Raw genomic sequence first — 20,962 nt, 5'->3', positions numbered from 1 at the left:
ATGTTGGGAAGACATATTATATACACATACTCTTTCTGCCTTGTTCTCTTTCCCCCTTTTCCCCCTTCACTGTTCTGTATCTCGAAGCTGATGCCCGGGATTCCGATCACTGGCTGGGATCGAGGATTGGACATCAAGTACCAGGCTTGCCTGTCACCTGCCATCTGCTAGCAAGAGATACCAGGCATCTGGGCTCAGGGGTGAGTTTTGGAAAGAGAAAGCCCACGCCACGTACCGGACTCTTGGTAAGATGGGTGGTCGCCGCTTGTTCTATAAGCAGCCGACTCTCGGGATCTATCTGGGTTTGCTGCGTTGGGGCCGAGGGGACGCCGCTGACAGTGGCGAGGATGGCATCGTCTGTCTTCAGTTTCACTTGGTAGTAAATAGGGTCTGGATCGCAAGAAGAGCTTCAATAGTCGAGGACTGGACTTGTAGGTATGGGAACTTGGCTCAGCAAAGTCTCAATAAAAGCTTTTCAGTCTAGGACGCGAGGACGCCAATATCATCCACAATTCCCCATGTAAAAGGACGTGCTATTTTCTCCTTGACATCCAATGCTGGACCATCGCTCCGACTGCACCTTTTCGCCCGACCCAACTGCTCACATTCTTCCCATCTTCAATCACCATCACCATCACTGCCGTCTTCTCCTCCGCCATCACTGTAATCCCCAGCAACATAGTCCAACGCGCCCTTGACGGGCTTAGGCGACTTCCACCCCACCATCAACTCGTTGACCAGAAACTCGTCGAATGTGGGGTACACATTCAGCACCTCGTCGAAGAACATGATGCCGCATCCCAAAGTTCGCACCGTGGCTTCGATTTTGGTGCCGACGCGCAGGCAGGACTGGAGGATTGCTTCGATGAAGAAGACGTATTCAATCCCTCCATCCTGCAGGTGGTCAGACGACGAGATGGACGACGTGGATAATAATGCATGCTCTTGCTGTTCAGACGGCGTGAGGTCTTCGGGGGCAGCGTCCGGGTTCTTCCATGGTTTGGCGTAGACGCGGCCTACGGGGCGGAAGTGCTGCGAGTACGTTGTGTAGATCCGTTCGCATTCCCTGGTGGGAGGCTCCAAGCGGGTGATTTCAAAACCCGTGCGTTCGTGCGTGTCGACGACCTCCAACATTTTGGGACTGGTGCCCTGCACTCCCGAGAGAAATGCGGCATAGATCTCCTCGGCAGCGGCACCTGCTACGCCGAACTTGACGATCTGCTGTGCTTCTTCAGGCTTCAACCCCACGAAGACGGGTCCGTCGGTGTTTGGATCACCCCACCATGTTTCTCCGTCGTAGTCGCGCGAGTAGCTGCCGTCGAAGATGCTCGAGCATGCAATGTTGAACTCGCCCGGCAGGCGGCGCGTCGCTTCGTACATGTCCCAGAGCTCGGGGGCGGCCTTGCGGCACAGCGCGCGTGCGGCGAGCACGTCCTCGTGGTATTCGGGACAGACGTCGTGCTGGAGGAGGTAGTCCAGAAATCTCTCCAGGGTGGTGCAGATCATATTGACCTCGTCCTCGGTGTCGAGACCAAGACAGTTCTTCACGCGACGGCTCAAGAAACCCTTGACACAGCCGAGGAAGTCGACCGCATAGACACTGGTCTCAGTGCCCAGGTCTCGCTTGTCCTCACTGATCCAAACCTGGGAGAGTGCAAGTGCGGCCTGGGTCTTGTCCATGCCTTCGGTGTCGAGGCCTCCTTGGCCGACATTGTTGGTTCTTGCCAAGCCGCCGTAGATGAGATATTTGTACAGGACATCACTACGCTCGGGAGCGAGTTTCCGGGTTCTTTCGAAGCGTGCTATGGCTGTAGTGATTCTGTCCACGAAGGGAAGACCGCTGCCCGAAGAGCGCAATGGTTAGAAGACCTGGACCATTACTTCTCTAGTAGAAACTCACGGATGATAGATTTCTTGCTCCTCAGCATGCTCTTCTGGTGTCAAGGGAGGGTCTGCGAAGTAGTCCTCAAACCCAGTGGGTTTGGTCTTTTAAGACGGTTGTCAGCCACAATTGTCCTTCTTCCTGCTTAGTGTCAGACCGAAAAGCCTTACCGGCCCGCGTTTACTCGCTGGCTTGCTCCTTTTCTTTTTCTTCTTCTTTTTCATCTCGGCTGGGGGAACATTGGTCACTTCGCCGTAGTCATGACCGTCTTGGTCTTCTTGGTCACCACCATTCTCGTCCCCTTCGCCTGCCACGGGCTGCTGAGTGGGTTGAGCTGAATCACGAGTCTCAGTGGACGCGGTGGTGTTCGTTTTCGGCCTTAGCGGAAGTTCTGTCGTCTCGGAGTTGTTCATAGCAGCGGTGGTTTTGAGATCAGCTTCGTTGACCACTGGCTTAGAATCCTGTGCTGACATGTCACTTTGCTCGGGTGATTCTTGGGTCTGGGACATTTTTTCTCAGCAGGATATTAGACGTGTGTGAGAGAGAGAGACGGGAAGGCAAGAAAATAGTGTTCAAGATGAAAGTCGAGAGAGCTGCAGATAAATGAGATCCCGGAGAAAGACCTTGACAATTCACTGCAATATTGAATGGGTAGGTAGATCCAAGTGATACAGGTTGAAGCATTATTGATTGTGCCGCCGGAGGTGAATGTTGAATTAGCAAACAATCATATCTGCAGGAGGCCACAGTGCGGCAACGCGGTTGAGGTGGTGTTACATAATTCACTCTCCAATCTCACATCTTCAGGAAGCCCATCCTGATTTCCATTTGGATCTTCAGACTGTAATAGCGAGGCTGAAAGATCAAAAGAAGCTTGCTGCGACTAACGACAGACTTTGGACAGCGTCTCGACCTTTCCGCCAATCGTCTCCGCATCTGGGCGGGCAGCTCAAGTGCGAGAACTGGAGAACTGGAGAACTTCGAGAAATGTCCATGCCCACTGCACACAATCACGTATATCTATTCACATGTACTGCTTCGGTTCATAGTTGGCAGCTGTCAACGTGATCCAGATCCTCATGGTTCTTCCTACCTTGCCGTGAATTCCCTCCCTACCGGAGCTTCTCAGTGTCTCCTCCGCAAACCTGTCCTACATGGAGAGCGATTCCTCAGCACATCCAACCAAAAGGGTGGCAGCAATGCTCTCCGAGTCCGAGCTGGTGGCATTCGACCACACCGCAGCTGGACAGTAAGCATATCTCCTCCCAGTGGTTCGTCTTCTGTGATACTGACAGGACTTTCTTCCACACAGTGACGGCATCAGCTCCAACCTCTCGGGCTCCCTCATCATCAAGCCCTGCACGCAAGCCGAGATCGACTTCTACGAGTCCGCCAAAGATCACCCTTTATTCCAAGCCCACATGCCCACCTTCCTCGGGTCTCTCTCACAACACGACGACCAAGAAGCCGTTGCACCGCTGCTGCAGTCTTCTCAAGACGGCGTAGCGGCTGCACCTGCACCTCCACACGTGGACGGGGTGGTCGCACCAGCAGCAGCACAGGGGGCCAGCCCGGGCCTTAATAGGCGCACATCGTGGAAACCTTCTGGCGGCAAGAAAATCTCCACGGGCTTGGCGATCGTGCTGGAAAATGTCGTGTCCGGGTTCAAGCACCCAAACGTGTTGGACGTCAAACTCGGCGTTAGACTGTGGGATGACGACGCCCCGATGGCCAAGAGGAGGAAACTCGATGATGTGGCGGCGAGGACCACGAGTGGAAGTCTAGGGTTTCGTCTCGCGGGCATGAAGTTGTGGGCGGGCACGGAGCCAGAATCCCAAGAAGTCGAGGTGGCCCCAACCGAGAAAGAGTACGTGGAAGTCAAGAACGGGTACAAATCCTACAACAAGTTCTACGGACAGTCCTTCTCGGCGGAGACCGTCGTGGACGCCTTCAAGACGTACTTTGGCGGCGCGGTTGTCCAGGATGACCCCACGACCACCAAGAAGAAAGTCCGCTTCAAGCACCCACGCGCCGAATTCCTTATCCGCCGCTTCATCAGGGAAACAGAGAGTGTGCAGTACGTGCTAGAAGACGAGGAGAGTAGGATGTACAGCGCCAGCGTGTTGATGGTATATGAAGGAGACCCGGAGACGCTGGAGGCCAGCATTGCGAAAGAGGAGGAGGACATGCCGGAGCAACAGGACGAAGATGACGACGAGGAGGAGGACGACGATGATGATGAGGATGTACGACCGCACAAAGTACACGAACTGCGGCTCATTGACTTTGCCCACGCGAGATGGACGCCGGGCGAAGGGCCCGACCAGAATGCCCTCACCGGCATCCGGAGTCTGCTACGTCTTCTGCGCGATTTGGTCGAGGGAGAGTAAGCAAGAGGGAGGGAGCGGCCGTTGTCTCTTTGTACCGGTGATGCGTCGCTCGGCTGTCAAGAACACGATTAGAAGGACGGCTGGTAGAAATAACCTACAATCTACGTGGGCAATGTAAAATATTGTAAGAGAGACCACAGAATCCAGATGCCGAAAAAAGTCGATACTACTTGTAATTGAAACCATTTGATTTCTCTATTCTCGATTCTGGTGCATGCTTGATACGGGGCCCAAATCCTCCCAGGTGACGACTTTTCCTTTTTCATTTTTTTGAGGCTCCTGTATTAGATCACGTCCTTTCCAACCCGATAACGCTTTCCGGCCAGCCCGCCCATACAATCGCCCTGCTCGGCACTCGCCCTGCAACGGGACTCAACAGACTGATGCGTCCTCTAGCTTCATCTGTATCTGTGACATACAGAAACCCCATCACGGTGCTGTCGCGAATGACTTCCTGCTCGGCTTCCCCGTCGCAGTTCATCACCGCAAGGACGGAACTGCGCATCGCCGCAATGGGGCTGGTCATGCGTTCAAATATCTGCGATTCGGGGAGCGGGACCTTGGACGGAGACGTCTCATCAGCGTCGTCGCCTGTTCCGCCGGGTAGGAACGAATCCTCGTCGTCTGGGTCCAGGCTGGCTGCTGCTGAAAAGGGGTCAGGCGTGGTCCCGATGCGGCGCCAGACGGTCAATGTAGAGAAATCCACCTGCTGATGACGAGGTTGGAGCGAGATACCGTTGCTCAGCCGCGCGTTGCCGTAGAAATACGTCTTGATTTGTGCGGCGCGAAAGGCGGTCATGAATGCTTCGTCGCGGTCGACGCAGCCGCCAGACTTGGCAAGTTTGATGACAGAGATTGTGTCTGCTTTTGTTGTCGTGGTCGACGACGATGCGGGTCGAAATGCGGTGGGCTGTCCGTCGAATCTTTTGACCATGTCACTGTACAGTCTCTCTGAGCCCATGCAGATGATGGCCGAGACGGCAAATTCGGAGACGATGTCCTGGATAATATCGTATCCGACGGTATTGCCGGATTTCAACGCAGTCAGACTTCCCGGTGTGTCGATGATGATACCACTTTCTCTGGCTTCCGGGTCTTGAGCTCTGCGTCCCGCCACTGCGAGAGCCAACCGGTTCATCTGGGCTTTGTAGACCCTACCTTCCTTTTCCTCTGGTTTCGAACTGCCGAAGAAGTAGACGAGTGGTAACTTGACGGGGATGGCGCCGTTGGGGCCCGACATTGGCGCAGTTCCCCATCCTTCTTCGACGTCCATCAGGGTTTTGAAGACGGTCGCAGTCAGGGTGCCCGGGATGCTCATGACACCTTCCTTGACGTCCAGGTTGACCACGACTGGGGACCGGGCAGATCGAGAAGCGTAGCCTGTCAGGATTTTGGCAAGAGAGGTTTTGCCTGCATTTTCAGGGCCCAAGATCAAGACTCGCGGGCCTTCATGTCCAGTAGCTTGAGCTTGACTTCGCAGACTTTCGAGACTGAAATGGGTGTTGATGTACTCGCTCATGGGGGTTTCTTCGGCGATGTACTCGCTTTGCAGGGCATCACCGCTGACCTGGAATAAACAGCCATTCCAAGTGTAAATGGCAGCCTTTGTGCCTGTAAAGGTATAGGTGTTCCCGATCACCAGTTCAGTTCCAAACAGCTCAGCAGACCCAGTCAACAACTGCGGGGACCATGCATTAGAGAGAGGAGATTCACAAGCGGCAACAGTGAGGAAGGCTGAGCTCACCTTGACCTGGACATATTTGCCCACGGCGACCTCGAAGCGCCATTCCGTCTCCTGTGTGAGTTCGTGTTGGGTGGCCTCGACAGTGTGAACCTCTTCTGGCTCTTCTAGCCCAAGACCAGGCAACGACATTTGATCATCGTGCCACGAGCGAGATGACGATAGAGTTTGTTTTGGTGGCGGCAGGGGGCGTATTTCGTATCGCCAACTAACTTGATGATTGTATGAGTTTGGATAGTGTTGTGTTGTGTTGCGATGCGAGGGAGGCGCAATGGGCAAATGCTCGGCCGAGGCGACAAATGTTCCCGCCGCGCCGCCGGATTCGGATGTTGGGGCTTGGCATCATCTTGTCGTCACTGCAGGCACAGTGCATTGGGTGAGTGGCACTCAGCTAGGCACGCTCCCTACTAGGTACTGTACCTTAGGTAGGTAGTAGGTACACCCTCTGGGCCTCTGGCTACTCGTGTTTCCCTCAATTATTAATTGTTTGTTCTTCACTCTTCAGCCGCACAGGGGAAAAAACTCTGTCCTCATCCTTGCCTCCATCCTGTGTCCTTGCGAATTCTCTGATTCGGTGCTTGCATCAACCTTTCCGACTCTGCACAAATCAATCATCTCCCCAGCTTCCATCTTCCGTTCGTGTCAACGCTGGTGGGCACTTGAAATCGGAATAGTCCCCCTTCTGCGCTCCGGAGATCCATTCTTAGTGCACCGTGCACAAGCCTATTGCCACCTTGGCTGCCTTTGGCCGCGGGCGCTGGTTCCTCCGACAGTACCGAGTACGAGTACAGCAATCTTGCGTTCCTGCTGCAGCGCAGTAAGCGACGCTAAACCCTGATGACAACGCTTCACCCATGCCAACTGTTCCTTTCCGACCTTTCAGGAAGGCAGCAGGGTGGCAGCCGAGCCTAAGCACCATTATGTAAGGCCTTAAGTAACATAACAGACACGAGGCCCCGAGCCTCTTAGGGCCCCGTCGGAATTTGCCCTGGACGCGGCGCGTATCGGTGCTCCCTCAACAGTGACCAGCCGCTGCGTGGACAACGCCAGATTTGAGGCCTCCAGCGTCCCGCATTTTTCAGTGCTATGGCATAATCTAACACGGCGGACATGTTATTGTATCGGGTTGTTCCTGAGCATCAACAATGGTGGGGACAATGGTTCACATTCACAAATTGGATCTTCGAGCGGGATCTTCCAAGCCGTGGCGGGGCTTGCGTAGACCCTTGGCCTGGGCGAAATCTTGAGCCTTGCCGGGCTGTTTGGTGTGGCCCATGAGTCCATGACGGCCGAGGGGCTTATGCAAGGATTCCATCGTTCCAGCAGCCGAGAAATACTACATACTCTCCTCCAATGGGGCACCCTGTTATTCGGCTTCGACATCTACTCGTGTTTGGTGGGAACAGGAGCTAAGCGGGTATAGTCCGTCGCATCTGGTCCGGGCGACTACCTCCTTCGACTCGTATTACTCTGATCTCATTGACACCTGCTCTAGCATCGACAACGCTCATGAAATGTCTCTGCCGCAACCTATATAGTCTTTCTCCGACTGCTCACGCTTTTGGTTCGCAGCTCTCAGGACGAGACAGTCCAAAAGCGAGTGTCTTCGAGCTTTTTGAGAGCTCAGTTTCGAACTCTACTTTGCAATCTCTTCTTTCCACGCTCTCTCTACATTCTAGTGTGAGGGCTCCATCGATATCGACACTATGGGTGAAGGAGATGAAGCGATCCACCCTCGCCTAACCCACGACTCTCTGGAGCGCGAGGTATCGACAAGTAGCTCTGAAGGGCCAGCATTCGAGCCAATCCGAACCCGAAAAACCAGAGACACGGACGACTACCGCTTCGACGATGAAGAACAAACACAACGCGATGAGCTTGCGAGGATTGCATCCATTCTGTCCGGAGCTCGAACTCGCACGATTACCAGCGATGGCCTACAGAGACAGGACACTGTAGCGGGCATGGGCATTGAGTCGCCTGAATTCGATCCCAACAATCCCGCATTCAATTTCTTCCTATGGATCCGCAAGTTTCTCCAACTTCTCGAACAGCAAAACATCAAATTGCGAAGATCTGGCTTCACTTTCAGGAATCTCGGTGTTTCAGGGAAGGGTTCTGCTCTTGTACTCCAGCAAAATGTCGGATCCATCTTTATGCAACCTTTCCGCATTCGCGAGCTTTTCCAGCATCCTGTCGAGAAACAAATACTACGCAATTTCAATGGACACGTCAACAGCGGCGAGTTGCTCATTGTCCTTGGTCGACCTGGCAGTGGCTGTTCTACATTCCTCAAGACCATCTGCGGAGAGCTCCAGGGTCTGCAGATCTCCAAGGACTCCAAAATCACCTACAGTGGGATACCACAGGAGCTGTTCGTGAAAGAGTTCAGAGGCGAGGCAATATACAATCAAGAGAATGAAAAGCATTTCCCTCACTTGACGGTGGGGGAGACTCTCAACTTTGCCGCCGCCTGCCGTACTCCATCCAACAGAATTCTTGATGTTCCTCGAGATGAATGGGCCAAATACATGGCATCTGTTATGATGAACATCTTCGGTTTGTGTAAGTTGCTAAGATCGTGTAAGAGGCTCACTTGGGAATCCGAACTGACCTCACATTAGCACACACTCGTAACACCAAAGTTGGAGACGACTTCGTCCGTGGCGTTAGCGGTGGAGAGCGAAAACGTGTTAGCATCGCCGAGATGGCTCTGGCAGGTGAGAGGGATTCGAACTTCTCCATACGCACATGCTCAGTATCTCTTGCAGGTTCGCCCATTGCAGCATGGGACAACTCCACTCGTGGCCTTGACTCGCAAACTGCTCTTGAATTCGTTCGCTCGCTCAGAATCGCCGCAGACTTCGCAGGCCTCACTTCCCTCATCGCAATCTACCAGGCTTCACAGGCCATCTACGACTTGTGCGACAAGGCAATCGTGCTCTACGAAGGCAGACAGATTTACTTTGGACCTTGCGATGAGGCTCGGGCATATTTCGAAGACATGGGCTGGTATTGTCCTCCTAGACAAACCACAGGCGACTTCTTGACGTACGTTCTGTAACCAACTTCAATAAACTGCTGCAAGAGATGAACTTACTGAGGGCATCATTCTAGGTCCGTTACCAATCCCCGAGAGAGGCAACCCAGAGGAGGGTTTGAGAACAAGGTGCCCCGTACGGCTGCGGAATTTGAGAACTATTGGCTGGAAAGCCCTCAATACAAGGCATCGCAAGAGGAAGCCAAACATGCGGAAGAAGTCGAGGCCGACGGAGAAGAAGCTCTCCAGGCATTCAGAGAATCCCACCAACAGCAGCAAGCCGCCCATGTGCGCCCAAAATCACCATATGTGATAAGCATTCCTATGCAAATTCGCCTTTGCGTTACTCGAGCATACCAGCGACTCTGGAACGACAAAGCAGCATCCATGTAAGTCACGCTCACGCACTCGTTATCTCACGACTTCGCAGCCAAGCTAACGCCCGGTTCAGCGCGGTCATCTTCAGCCAAATCGCACAAGCTCTAATCATAGGGTCCATCTTTTTTGGCACTCCACTCTCTACCGGCAGCTTCTTCGCCAAAGGCTCTGTCCTCTTCTTCGCCGTCTTGCTCAGTGCTCTGCAATCGATCGTCGAGATCAACACCTTATACAGCCAAAGACCGATTGTCGCCAAACACAAATCGTATGCCTTCTACCATCCCTTCACTGAGGCTGTTGCAGGTATTGTGGCGGATTTGCCCATAAAATTCTGCACAACTACTGTATTCAACATCATTCTGTATTTCCTGGCTGGGTTGAGATACAGGGCGTCAAATTTCTTCATCTTCTTCCTCTTCAACTTTGTGGCCATGTTGACCATGTCAGCGATCTTCCGAACGACGGCAGCAGTCACGAAAACCATTTCAGCCGCTTTGGCCATTGCTGGTGTGATGGTCCTTTGGATTGTTATATGTAAGTGCTCTTGAACCTGTTGTGCTGGGGATGTCCTTCAATCGTTAGTCTTCCATACAACCCTCCCAAGCTAACGTCATACCAGACACGGGCTTCACCCTGCAAAGGTCTTTCATGCATCCCTGGTTCAAATGGACTTCCTGGATCAACCCAATCGCCTACGCTTTCGAATCGCTCCTTGTCAATGAAGTCCATGGCCGCCGCTTCCCCTGTGCCCCTACCAGCTTAGTTCCACCCTACGGCACTGGCGACCATTTCCAATGCGCCGTCGCCGGCTCTGTGGCCGGTCAAACCACCGTTTCCGGAGATTCATGGGTGCACTCGTCCTATGGATACTCTTATAGCCACATATGGCGCAATCTCGGCTTTCTATTCGCCTTCATGATATTCTTCTTCGCAATTTATTTCATCGCTACTGAAATCAACTCCGACACAACCTCGACCGCGGAGTTTCTGGTCTTCAGAAGAGGGCATGTCCCGTCATACCTACAAGGCGTCAAGAATGATGAGGAGCGCGTACAAGCCGACGAAAAGGGCTTGGCATCGGTCAATCCAGTCGATGAGAAGCAAAGCGAGGAAGTGAAGGCTCTACCTGCGCAAAAGGATATCTTCACTTGGCGTAATGTGACTCTTGACATCAAAATCAAGGGTGAGCCTCGAAGACTACTCGATGGCGTCTCGGGATGGGTTAAGCCTGGTACCTTGACCGCCCTTATGGGGACATCAGGAGCTGGCAAGACCACCTTGCTGGATGCCTTAGCACAGCGTATCAGCATAGGTGTTTTGACGGGCGATATGGTAAGTCTTCAACTCAGCTGGCTTTAGATCAGCTCTTTGACATTAATTCTGTTGCCAGCTCGTAAACGGCAAGCCCCTCGATCGCTCTTTTCAACGGAAGACAGGCTATGTGCAGCAACAAGACCTTCACCTGGAAACCACCACCGTTCGAGAAGCGCTTCGATTTTCAGCTTACCTTCGGCAACCAAAATCAGTCACAAAGAAGGAGAAGGATAACTTTGTTGAAGAAGTCATCAAGATGCTCAACATGGAAGATTTTGCAGAGGCTATCGTTGGAAATCCAGGAGAAGGCCTCAATGTTGAGCAACGTAAACTCCTCACGATCGGCGTCGAACTGGCAGCGAAGCCAGCACTCCTCATTTTCCTCGACGAACCCACCTCAGGCTTGGATTCCCAGAGTTCTTGGTCGATTGTTGCCTTCCTTCGCAAGCTCGCAGATTCAGGGCAAGCGATTCTTTGTACTATCCATCAGCCTTCGGCTATCCTTTTCCAAGAGTTTGACCGACTGCTTTTCCTGATGAAAGGGGGCAAGACAATTTACTTCGGCGATATCGGCAAGAACTCCAGGACTCTGTTGGATTACTTTGAAAAGAACGGTGCCCCCAAGTGCGACGATGATGCCAACCCTGCCGAATATATGCTCGACATCTGCGGGAAGAAGGCTGACCGTGACTGGAGCGAGGTGTGGAAGACGACGCCCGAAGCTAAAGAGGTGCAGGCAGAACTGGATCGAATTCAACAGGCTAAGCAATCAGAGCCGGCAGGAGACGCATCCTCAACGTCCGAATTTGCCATGCCGCTCACTGCTCAGATCTACCATGTCACTCACCGAGTGTTTCAACAATATTGGAGAACGCCATCTTATATCAGTGGCAAGTAAGTAATGGTCCTACATCGCTTTGCCGGATCCACCGAGTCTGACGTTCTACAGATTTCTCTTGGGGATCATGTCCGCATTATTCATCGGCTTCTCATTCTATAAACAGAACACCACCTCGACCGGTCTGCAGAACACTATATTCGGTATTTTTATGCTTGTCACGTCAGTTGAACCTTGCGCCATGACACGTACTCTACTGACATCTACAGGATCTTTTCATCCCTGGTCCAACAAATCATGCCTCGGTTCGTCATTCAACGATCCCTCTACGAAGTCCGAGAGCGTCCATCCAAGGCATATTCGTGGATCGCATTTCTCGTAGCCAACATCGTCGTCGAAATTCCTTACCAGATCGTTCTGGCCATCCTCATGTGGATTTCGTGGTACTTTGCCATCTTCGGCAAGAACCAAGATAACGAAACGAGGGGGTTGATGCTGCTTTTCGTGATCCAGTTCATGGTCTTCACCAGCACCTTTTCACACATGATCATTGCGGCAATGCCTGACGCGGAGACGGCGGGGAATATTGCGACGCTGTTGTTTAGTATGATGCTCACGTTCAACGGTGTCTTGCAGAGCCCCTCTGCTTTGCCCGGATTTTGGATCTTCATGTGTATGTTTTGACCCCCCTCTCCTTGTCCGCCTACTTGCCCCCCATCTTTGAGTCTAACAATTGATTTCCTTTCCAGATCGAGTGTCACCCATGACCTACCTCATCTCGGGCTGGGCCGGTACCGGTCTCCACGGTCGCCTCGTCCACTGTGCACAGAACGAACTGGCCACATTCGACCCGCCCTCCGGCCAAACCTGTGCGCAGTATCTGGCCGCGTACTTTGACCACGGTGCTCCCGGCCAATTATACAACCCGCACGCGACCAGCCAGTGCCAGTACTGCCCGCTCACGTCGGCGGACCAGTTCCTGGCCGCCAGCAAGATCTACCCCAGCGACCGATGGAGGAATTTTGGATTGGGGTTTGCATATATATTCTTCAACGTGAGTTCCCATTTAAACCAGAAACATTTCCACCCTCTTCCCGAACCGCCGTTGCTGACACTTTCTGTGGGGAATGGACAGATCTTCGCCTGCATTTTCCTCTACTACCTCTTCCGCGTCAGACGGATCAGCATCTCGAGCCTCGCCAAAGGCCCCGCGCGCGCCATGGACATGGTCGTCAACAAGGGCTTGAGGAGACTGTTTGCCCGTCATGCTGAGCCGACGCCACCAGGGAAAGAGGCGGAGCGGCACCGGGCGTTCTAAGCATGTCGAGCATGTCGAGCATGTCGTGCTGGTCACTATTACCTCCGATGAATGGGAAAGTTAGGGATGTAGGATGTATGACCTTAGTAAGGGTTTGGATGATATATGTGGCTGATCTCTAAGTTAAATATATGTATATATATACATATTATATATGCCCCGAACTGTGCTTCGTCCATTACTATTTTCGTTTAGGAAAGGGAGCGAGGCCACTTTAATCGCGCACGTGACGGAGCATCGGGGGCAGCTGGCCGAGCACGGAAGAGCATCGAGGGAGCCACGGCAGAGTTCGGGGAGCGCCGGGGGAGCAGTGAGGGAGCACGGCCGAGGGCTGCGCGAGCGACAAGCCGACTGGGAGGCCCATTTCACCGCTGACTGGGAGGCCATTCGCGAGGCCAACAAGTAACAGTGAGGAGGCATAGAGCTTGCGTGAACGTAAAAACAGTGAAGATAGGAGGTTAAGCTGACTTGGAGAAGCCTGAAGTTGCAGGTTCAATGTGCTGTTGATGTAGAATTGAAAAGAATCAGTTGAAGGTGAGGGCGAAATGAAAAAGTGAAAGTGCACTTCAAGTGCGATGTTCTGGATGTTGCAGGAGAGTTTGTGTCCATTTGATCTGCCGGAGTTTCTCCAACGCCGCCAAACGCGGAGTAAAACAAAAGTTCCAAAAGTTTGCAGATGCTCGAGTCTCAGGAACTGAAATACTACATCAACACGCCACGAGCTTTAGACACTCACATCTTTCTCTACATTCAAATATCTAAGAAAATATATATTTATTTACCCTCTCTGGAGTCGAACGCTGCTCTCAAGACATCCACGTACTGCCTTGCTGCTATGGGAGACTTTTCGCAATCCCGCGGCGGCGACGATCTCTTTGACGACGAAATCATTCCTATTGAGGATCCTCCTCATGGTAAAATTACCACCGAGCTTGCGCAAGTCTCACTAGAGCCCACGCCAGTCCCTCCTCCTGTCGAGGCTGTCTCCGCAGCAGCACCACCTCAGTCGGAGGCTGTCTCCGCAGCAGCACCACCTCAGTCGACACCATCCGACGCTCCATTTCCGGGTTCCAGATAGAAACAAAGAGGAAGAGGAGGATCTGCAACAGGACGTGGTGGAGGTCCGAAAAAGCCATCCACTGGATTGGAGGATTCAAAATGGGCTACAAAACCTGCTGAGTCTGCGAAGCCGGCCCAGCGTACGAACAATGCTTCAAAACCGTTGACTGAAGAAGCAGCTCAGCTTTCCACGACACAGTCGGACACAACTATCACAGATCAACCAGCGGAAGCTTCTGCTGGAGATACCACATCTGCCAACACTGCACCGTTAAATGCCCTAACAGGTCCCTCGAATCCTGCATCCACACTCAAAACCCCCGCCGTACGCGGCGACTGAACCCTCACTGGCGGGGTCGCGCGCACCAAACTCACTGATGAAGAACTCACAGCAAAACTCGCCGCTGCGAAAGAACGCTCACAAAACCTAGCCGCCGCACACGCGCGCCCAAGCTGACGCGGCGAGCTTCGAAGAACGCGAACGCATAGCCAAGGAGAAGCGGGAAATTGAACGGAAAGACCGCCGTGCTCTAGAAGGAGAGCGGGGACGCGACCGGCCTAGAAAATTGGGCGGTAGGGAAGGGAGAGAGTGGGATCGGGACAAGGACGATCAGGTCATCGATGGGAGGGGAGGTGGACGCAGGAATTTCGATCCACGACCTTTTTCTGCCGAAGAGGACGATCTTAGGAAGTACGAGTGGCACGAGGGAGTCGTCGAGGTGGTCGAGGACGAGGTGGTCGCGGAGGAGGTAGAGGCGGGCGCGGTGGATTCCGCGGACAACATGGTTACGGCGGTGGCAGCGACGGTTGGACTTCGCACGCCCAACATCAACCCGACGTGTCTGCCGACGCCGATTTCCCTGCACTACCTCCGTCATCTGCATTCACAGCGCCCACGACATCACCGTTTCCGAAGCAGGAAACTCCGGCCAGCACCGCGAATGAGTCCGTGTCAAGACCAAATCCCCTGCACCGCGAGTCGTCTGGCGGTGGAGGGATTTGGGCTGAGTAGGTCGAGTCGAGCGAATTGAATTGAATTGAACTAAGCATTTGTGGGCGAAGTCGCCGAGCGAGCATTTCATCACCCGATTTGCGCGTTCCGATGTTCGAATTTTGATTATCGCAGAGCCTCATGCCCAAAGGCCTTCGGGAAGTTGGAAAGACTCAGGCAATCGTTATGTCTGCTTTGAATACCACGACGAAAAATTAATGAACATTTCCTATCTCATGTCTGCCTCGCGAGCCAGAGCGAACGCGAGTACGAAGGAGGAAAAACATGATTATTCATGATAATGAAATGATGCAAATTCTTATGCGTTCAAGCCGAAATACATATTTTACTCGGAATACTTTGCAAGTTGAAACCAAAATCCCGTTGGAAAAATTGGCCGCGTTCGCCAGATGCAAAATCAAACTTCCAGCTTTCCAGCTCTACAAACCCTTTTTCGCATATTGTCACATATCTGCTCAACGTCGTTCAATTCTTGGAAGACATCCTGATACACGCCGTTTTCAACTCGTTCGTGCCAAGGGATATGTCCGTAACAAGCGCGTGTGGGGTCAGTACCCACTAGCCGATCGGCACGAGTTGTGTCGTGGACTCGCCCAGGATGAGAACTTCGGCGAGAGGACCGATGGGAAACGGCCAAGGCCCCGATAGTCGATATAGATGATTAGGGAGAAATCCTGCGTAAAACACCCCCCGCATAAACCAAGTAGATTCAAGGATAAGTGGCGATCTGACTTGAACAGCTCGCCGTCTCAAGACTGCAAGCGAGAGTTCAATGATAATGTGGTGCAGGGTGATCATCCGGATTACTTCTGCTGGCTCAGCGTGAGCATGGAGACTTCGTATTCAAGGCTAGTAGAAGCCTTGGTAGGTTCCCAGAGGTGCCTAGGTGATGAGTGGTGCCGTCTGACTTGCCCGTCGGGCCGGCCCTGTTCGGCCGCTTTCGAAATGGCCTCCTTTCTTGGTAACAGTGCGTACACGCTTTTCCTGAACGATGCAGATTTGTCGCATGACGATGAGGCATGGCGCCGCATTCTGCCTTCAAAGAAGGAGCAAAAGCAGCAAGAACCCAAGGCACTGTTAGTCTCTGCACGACTAGGATCGCCACAATCACAGTTGTTCGCGACGGCAAGGGTTTTGCCCCGACTTGTCACCAACGACCAGTTGCAGTCGGACACAAAGGGGACGTTCGGCGCCACCGCCAACCATTCAAATGTCTGTAGCACAGGGTATTGTTGTCGTATATTATCGGGCATGGGCAACCAAGTGAGACCATGTTCTTGGTGGAAGGTGTCCATGACAGGGAGGTTTTGTGACCAGGTGTCATTGAATTGCGTGAGGTCCTCGCTGGATTCGTCATCCTTCAAGCTGGTCAGGATTTCGGCTGCCGCCGCCGCTGGAAAACATATCTCGTCACGCAAGTCAAAGAGATCAGCATCCGGCTCGGCGGATGTCAGCCCGACATGAGTAGTGTTCGGTCCTTCTTTCAATGGTGCCTGAGGAAGTTCTTCCATATATAGAGGAGGATTGATTGGTCTTTCTAGACGGTAGTTTTGTACCATCTCCTCGGAGAACAGGATTGGGTCGGCATCAACTTGCGAGAATCGTCCACACAGATGCATATCCCGCCCAGAACGCAATAGCTCTCGCAGTACGTCGAGCCGAGACTTCGCTTCGATGTCTTGATCTGTTGGTATCCCTTCAGGGTCCTGGATGGTGTGCAAGCCCTCTCGAGCAAGAACTCCAACCCACGGTCGAGGACCGAGCTCCTGGGTTACCGCCTCATTTCCAGTCGCAGGAGCCACATCGTTCATCACAGTATCCTCTTGAAGTTGTTCCTGCTCCGCTTCCGCCTGCCTGCAATTTTCTGCCTTTTGAGATCTCAGATGTCTTTGTAGGTCTTTACTCCTATGAGTTTTGTAATCGCAGCCAGGGCACGAAAACTTGTGAGATTGCCCGTGAGTTTTTTTGTGTTTGGCCAAGTCGTCGTGCCTTGCAAATGCTTTCCCGCACGTAGAGAAGTTGCATTTGAAAGGCTTCTCCCTGGTATGTCTTCTCATGTGTTCGGTGAGCTTCGTTGACCTGGTCAAGCCCTGCCCACACACATCGCATCGATGTCTTCTCATGTTGCGGCGCTTGAGATGTGGCTCGTTGTGAATAACAAGTTGAAAATGCTTGCGGAGGTAACGCGATTAAAAGGTGCAAGTTCTGGTGACAATAAATGCGAAGATCGTGTACCGGGGAGGATAGGTCGATAAGATGATCAACCAGTCTCGACTAATCTGACCGACAAGGTTGAGCGTAGATCTGGTGGATTGAGAGGTGAGAAGTCTGAGTAGACAACCGCCTCTGCTGAATGAGCGTCATATCTCGCATACGACTGTTCCGGTGCAGTTTACGAGCCAACGGCATCAATCATCAGTCAACAGATGCCCTGGCGCAGTGGATCCGGACTCGACGACCCGTTAGCCGATTTGCCCATGGCTATCGAGCTAAGGCGAATGCGACAATAACACATGATATCCCTGCATACTTCTCGTTCCTCGCCCTGGCGCTCCCAAATCTCACGCGGCTGTCTGATCTGAGGGTTGCCAGAAACAAGAGATTCATTTTTCCGCCAGGGTTTTGTCCGCAATGATAGGAAATGGCTTCGACGCATTGTCAAACATAGCGCTACGCTGGCGCCAAAGCCTGGAAAGTCGACGTATATATCTCTCTCTCCGTGCCTCTGACTGTTTGAGCAGAAACTTCAGGAACCACGACACGCAATACCAACTAACTCTTTGACGGCATTCGACAACACAATCGACAATATGACGGCGGAACTCATCTGGACCGTCGTGTTTGGCGTCGTCGGTACCGTCCTTGGTCTCATCACCATTTGGCAAAACTTGCGCCTTGCCTACACATCTGGTACTCGTATGTTCACCTGGTGGTTAGCATGGGAGCAAAGTTTGACAGTCTCGCAGATCTGGAGAGAGCTGAAGCTCGCCCATGGTATCGAGCTGGCCCGTGAGCTTTGCCTTGCAGGCTCAGGTAAGATCTTGCCAGACTTCGTTAGACTCACATCGCTGACTAGCTAAATAGCTCGGGATCTGACATCAAATCATGAGTGATATCGTCTCTGGCGTCGAGGGGACGAGGATCATGTCATTTCCGATGTCCATACAAAGACAACCCCTCTCCAGTTGGTGGTGCGGGAGATTTCAATCGCAGGGGGTCCCAATTCTTAACACGGACTAGGTAGCGTTGAACGAATCGCGAAAAGTGTCAGGGCACCCATTCTTCCAAGAAATGAATGATTCCTTTGTCTTTTCTGAAGGTACGATTCCGGTCCATGTAGAGACCGTATAAGATGGAAGTCAGTCTGGCATAGGGAAAGACCAAGTGTGGTTGTAGGCAAAGCTGCCGCAGGATCTTATTTGGACTATTAGTACGTCCGAGTAACCGCAACTGCTGGGGAGTCGCTGCTCAGTGCTATATGATAGTGGTGATACGTTCCTGTATCGTATTCAAGAAAGCATTCTAAGAGCGGCACGAATTTTAAACACTTCACACAGATGCTTCTAACAATGTTCACAGCTGGTGCACTAACAGTTGCACATCAACACCTTTCCAGATCCTACGCCGATGCCCATGTCCTCCCCGACACGGCTGAACACGATGGCCGGTACTCGGATGGTAGCCATATAACGTTCTCTGAATTGCATGTAATCCACTCTCCATCTGGACCCAGGTCCACGCCTTCGTATCGCGGGCTCTTTGGCCTAGCGTTATGCTAAAAGCTAATGACGTATCAACGGCGACGATACCGATATCAGCGTAAAGACACCAGCCTGTGATGTCGAATGATATGTTGTAGAGTACCCTGCCAATATTGAGTGTCCGTTGGTATTCGCCGCTGCCGGTGTCACAGATCCTGTAAGTCTGTAGGTGCTTGCTGCCACTCGCATCCTAGAGCCCCCAAACCTTAGAACATATGCTAAGCCTTGACGTTCTTTAATCTCTGCTTCTACTTGTCAGAATTCCAGCGCCGCCCCAAACGGGAGACAAGGCACCTAGAATGATGGCTGCTGTATCAGGCGAGCACCATGCGACCCTGGCGTATTAGGTCAAAAAGACGTGAGTATCGCGCAATTCGGCGATAACTCTGGTGCTATAATAGATAAGGAAGTTTTTGTCAGGAGGGTCCTGACAATTATCCCCCCTCTTAAGGCGGTTCGTCCTCGAATCGCGCTCGCGCTTGTACGGCTCACTATCCCTTGTGTTCCTAAAATGCAGCCAATTATTTCTTACATAATAAGCTTATTTTAGCGTCTTTTAGTCTTTTTCTGCGATTTCCCCTTCAGTTTATTTCTTTCTTCCTTACCATCATACAACTTTTTCAATTGCTCTTCGTTTACTGTGAATTTAGCGCCAATCGAAAGCTCTCCTCGAGGCAAATCGATCTATCTAAATTTCGTTACGAACGAAGCTTAATTAGTAAAACTAGAAGCTTCGAAAGTCTAGTACGCGAAACCCCCTGAGTTCTACGCGTAAAAACCTTGTGTACGCAGCCTCGCGAGGCTGCGTGCGAAGTAACGTACGTATCAAGGATGCCTTATTGAAGATAGGCAGTACTCAGCGATAGATGAATTCCGTAGTAATAAGTATCCTTTACCTCCAGTAGTGACAAGACTCATAGTATGAAGAAAGGATGCTTCTCGCACCCGAGAAGCATGCTTTTCTCATGCGGACCGTATGAGCTCAGGGCGATCCCGAGTGGCCTTTCCACTCAGCCCTTCCCCTTGAGCCTGGGGCTGAATAGGAGTCTGCTTTTCCTATGCGAGTTGCGCGCTCCTCTCATGTGGCTCGTGTCAGCTTCCTTGTTCTGGTTTGTGATAGAAAACCCTCTGGGGTAGAAAACCTATTACCTTTTCACTCTCCTCCTAGGGTTCGCTTTATACCGGGTCGTTGCGTGCCGTTACGGGCACCTCAGAATCACATTCTGGTCACCTTCCCTATGACCCTTGGTAATGCCCCCATTGTCCTATAGGGGGCCTTCATTCTCAACCCTTTCCGTTTCTTCTTGGTTGCGATTGGTTCCGCTTCGTGTCGCCTCGGCTGTGATATTCTCCAGCGTGCCCTGTGTGGCCAGTGTCGTGTCCAACACCTCCCAGGTGGGTGCCTTCGTTCCTGGGGTTGCGATCGGGGACGCGTGGTTGCGTACCGTATAGGTCGGGTCTCCCTTTGCTGGGTCCCTTAGAGTGGGTTCATCTTAGTTTCACTTCTCTCTCAGGTTGTAAATCTTGTCTCCTGGTTGCGAGTAGTTACGACTTATATCTTCTGGGTTCGTCTGCCATATGAGGTGATATTGAGAGGTAAGTGAATGTGCATTGCGGGAGCCTCAGATTGTTCCTGCTGCCAAGGCTAGTGTTGGTTGTCGCTGGCGGGTGCCATTAGCATTTACTAGTGTCGTTTGCCAATAAGTAGGTCTCAGTCGTTTTCCTTCGCATCTTCTCTTTCTTCTTCTTTACCATCTTTCGTACCATGCCTCGCAAGAACTCTTACCAGCGCAACTCCAGCCGTGCCTGCATTGTCCTCTTGGTGTGTTTTCTCCTACCCGGTGTTTCCGGCGGTTACTAACAGTTGCGAAGGGTCTCGCAAAAGTTCGGAATGTCGATTGGCCCGTGAAATACATGTATTCGCGCCTATCTACTACAGAATAGTTACTATACATAGGGTGTCGACGCGGTCCCTAGCGACCCACCCACTAGTTTTCAGCATTCTTTGCTTCCACGCGGAAGGGCGGAGCGGACCCTTCCAACGCCCAGGTATCTCACAGTTTACTCCTTAAGCAGGCTCATTAGCCCGTCCAGGCGAGCGACACCACCACGCTTCTAGCGCTTTCTAGGTCCCAGTGCGAGTGAGATAGGATAAAACCCTAGGACGACACCACTTTTAGCGCTTTCTACGTAGCCCCTTGTGCGAGAAGGGCGCCTAAACTGCTGTCT

General features: G+C 52.3%; 6 protein-coding genes across 6 annotated transcripts; 3 read left to right on the top strand and 3 right to left on the bottom strand.

Moving 5' to 3' along the window:
* Positions 1-618: 618 nt before the first annotated feature.
* Z520_01987 (uncharacterized protein) lies at positions 619-2,391 on the bottom strand (the record flags this gene model as incomplete). Its single annotated transcript, XM_016772501.1, has 3 exons — positions 619-1,840; positions 1,901-1,986; positions 2,053-2,391. 3 exons carry the CDS (start codon positions 2,389-2,391, stop codon positions 619-621), a joined length of 1,647 nt encoding a protein of 548 aa, XP_016635971.1.
* A 645-nt stretch (positions 2,392-3,036) lies between these two features.
* Z520_01986 (uncharacterized protein) lies at positions 3,037-4,272 on the top strand (the record flags this gene model as incomplete). Its single annotated transcript, XM_016772500.1, has 2 exons — positions 3,037-3,131; positions 3,195-4,272. The coding sequence occupies 2 exons, from the start codon at positions 3,037-3,039 to the stop codon at positions 4,270-4,272; spliced, it is 1,173 nt and encodes a 390-aa protein (XP_016635970.1).
* A 289-nt stretch (positions 4,273-4,561) lies between these two features.
* Z520_01985 (uncharacterized protein) lies at positions 4,562-6,145 on the bottom strand (the record flags this gene model as incomplete). The annotated part of the gene is made up of 2 exons (XM_016772499.1): positions 4,562-5,950; positions 6,017-6,145. 2 exons carry the CDS (start codon positions 6,143-6,145, stop codon positions 4,562-4,564), a joined length of 1,518 nt encoding a protein of 505 aa, XP_016635969.1.
* Positions 6,146-7,719: 1,574 nt separating this feature from the next.
* Z520_01984 (uncharacterized protein) lies at positions 7,720-12,901 on the top strand (the record flags this gene model as incomplete). Its single annotated transcript, XM_016772498.1, has 11 exons — positions 7,720-8,578; positions 8,638-8,733; positions 8,785-9,064; positions 9,131-9,442; positions 9,505-9,965; positions 10,051-10,763; positions 10,822-11,639; positions 11,695-11,805; positions 11,853-12,256; positions 12,333-12,637; positions 12,719-12,901. 11 exons carry the CDS (start codon positions 7,720-7,722, stop codon positions 12,899-12,901), a joined length of 4,542 nt encoding a protein of 1,513 aa, XP_016635968.1.
* Positions 12,902-13,736: 835 nt separating this feature from the next.
* On the top strand, positions 13,737-14,991 carry Z520_01983 (uncharacterized protein; the record flags this gene model as incomplete). Its single annotated transcript, XM_016772497.1, has 3 exons — positions 13,737-13,968; positions 14,011-14,285; positions 14,392-14,991. The coding sequence occupies 3 exons, from the start codon at positions 13,737-13,739 to the stop codon at positions 14,989-14,991; spliced, it is 1,107 nt and encodes a 368-aa protein (XP_016635967.1).
* A 784-nt stretch (positions 14,992-15,775) lies between these two features.
* Z520_01982 (uncharacterized protein) lies at positions 15,776-16,783 on the bottom strand (the record flags this gene model as incomplete). The annotated part of the gene is made up of 1 exon (XM_016772496.1): positions 15,776-16,783. One exon carries the CDS (start codon positions 16,781-16,783, stop codon positions 15,776-15,778), a length of 1,008 nt encoding a protein of 335 aa, XP_016635966.1.
* Positions 16,784-20,962: the final 4,179 nt, after the last annotated feature.

This window comes from Fonsecaea multimorphosa (assembly GCF_000836435.1).
Source record: "Fonsecaea multimorphosa CBS 102226 unplaced genomic scaffold supercont1.3, whole genome shotgun sequence".
Lineage (NCBI taxonomy): Eukaryota > Fungi > Ascomycota > Eurotiomycetes > Chaetothyriales > Herpotrichiellaceae > Fonsecaea > Fonsecaea multimorphosa.
Note: the sequence above shows the minus strand (reverse complement) of the source record. Positions and strands in the feature narration are given on the sequence as shown.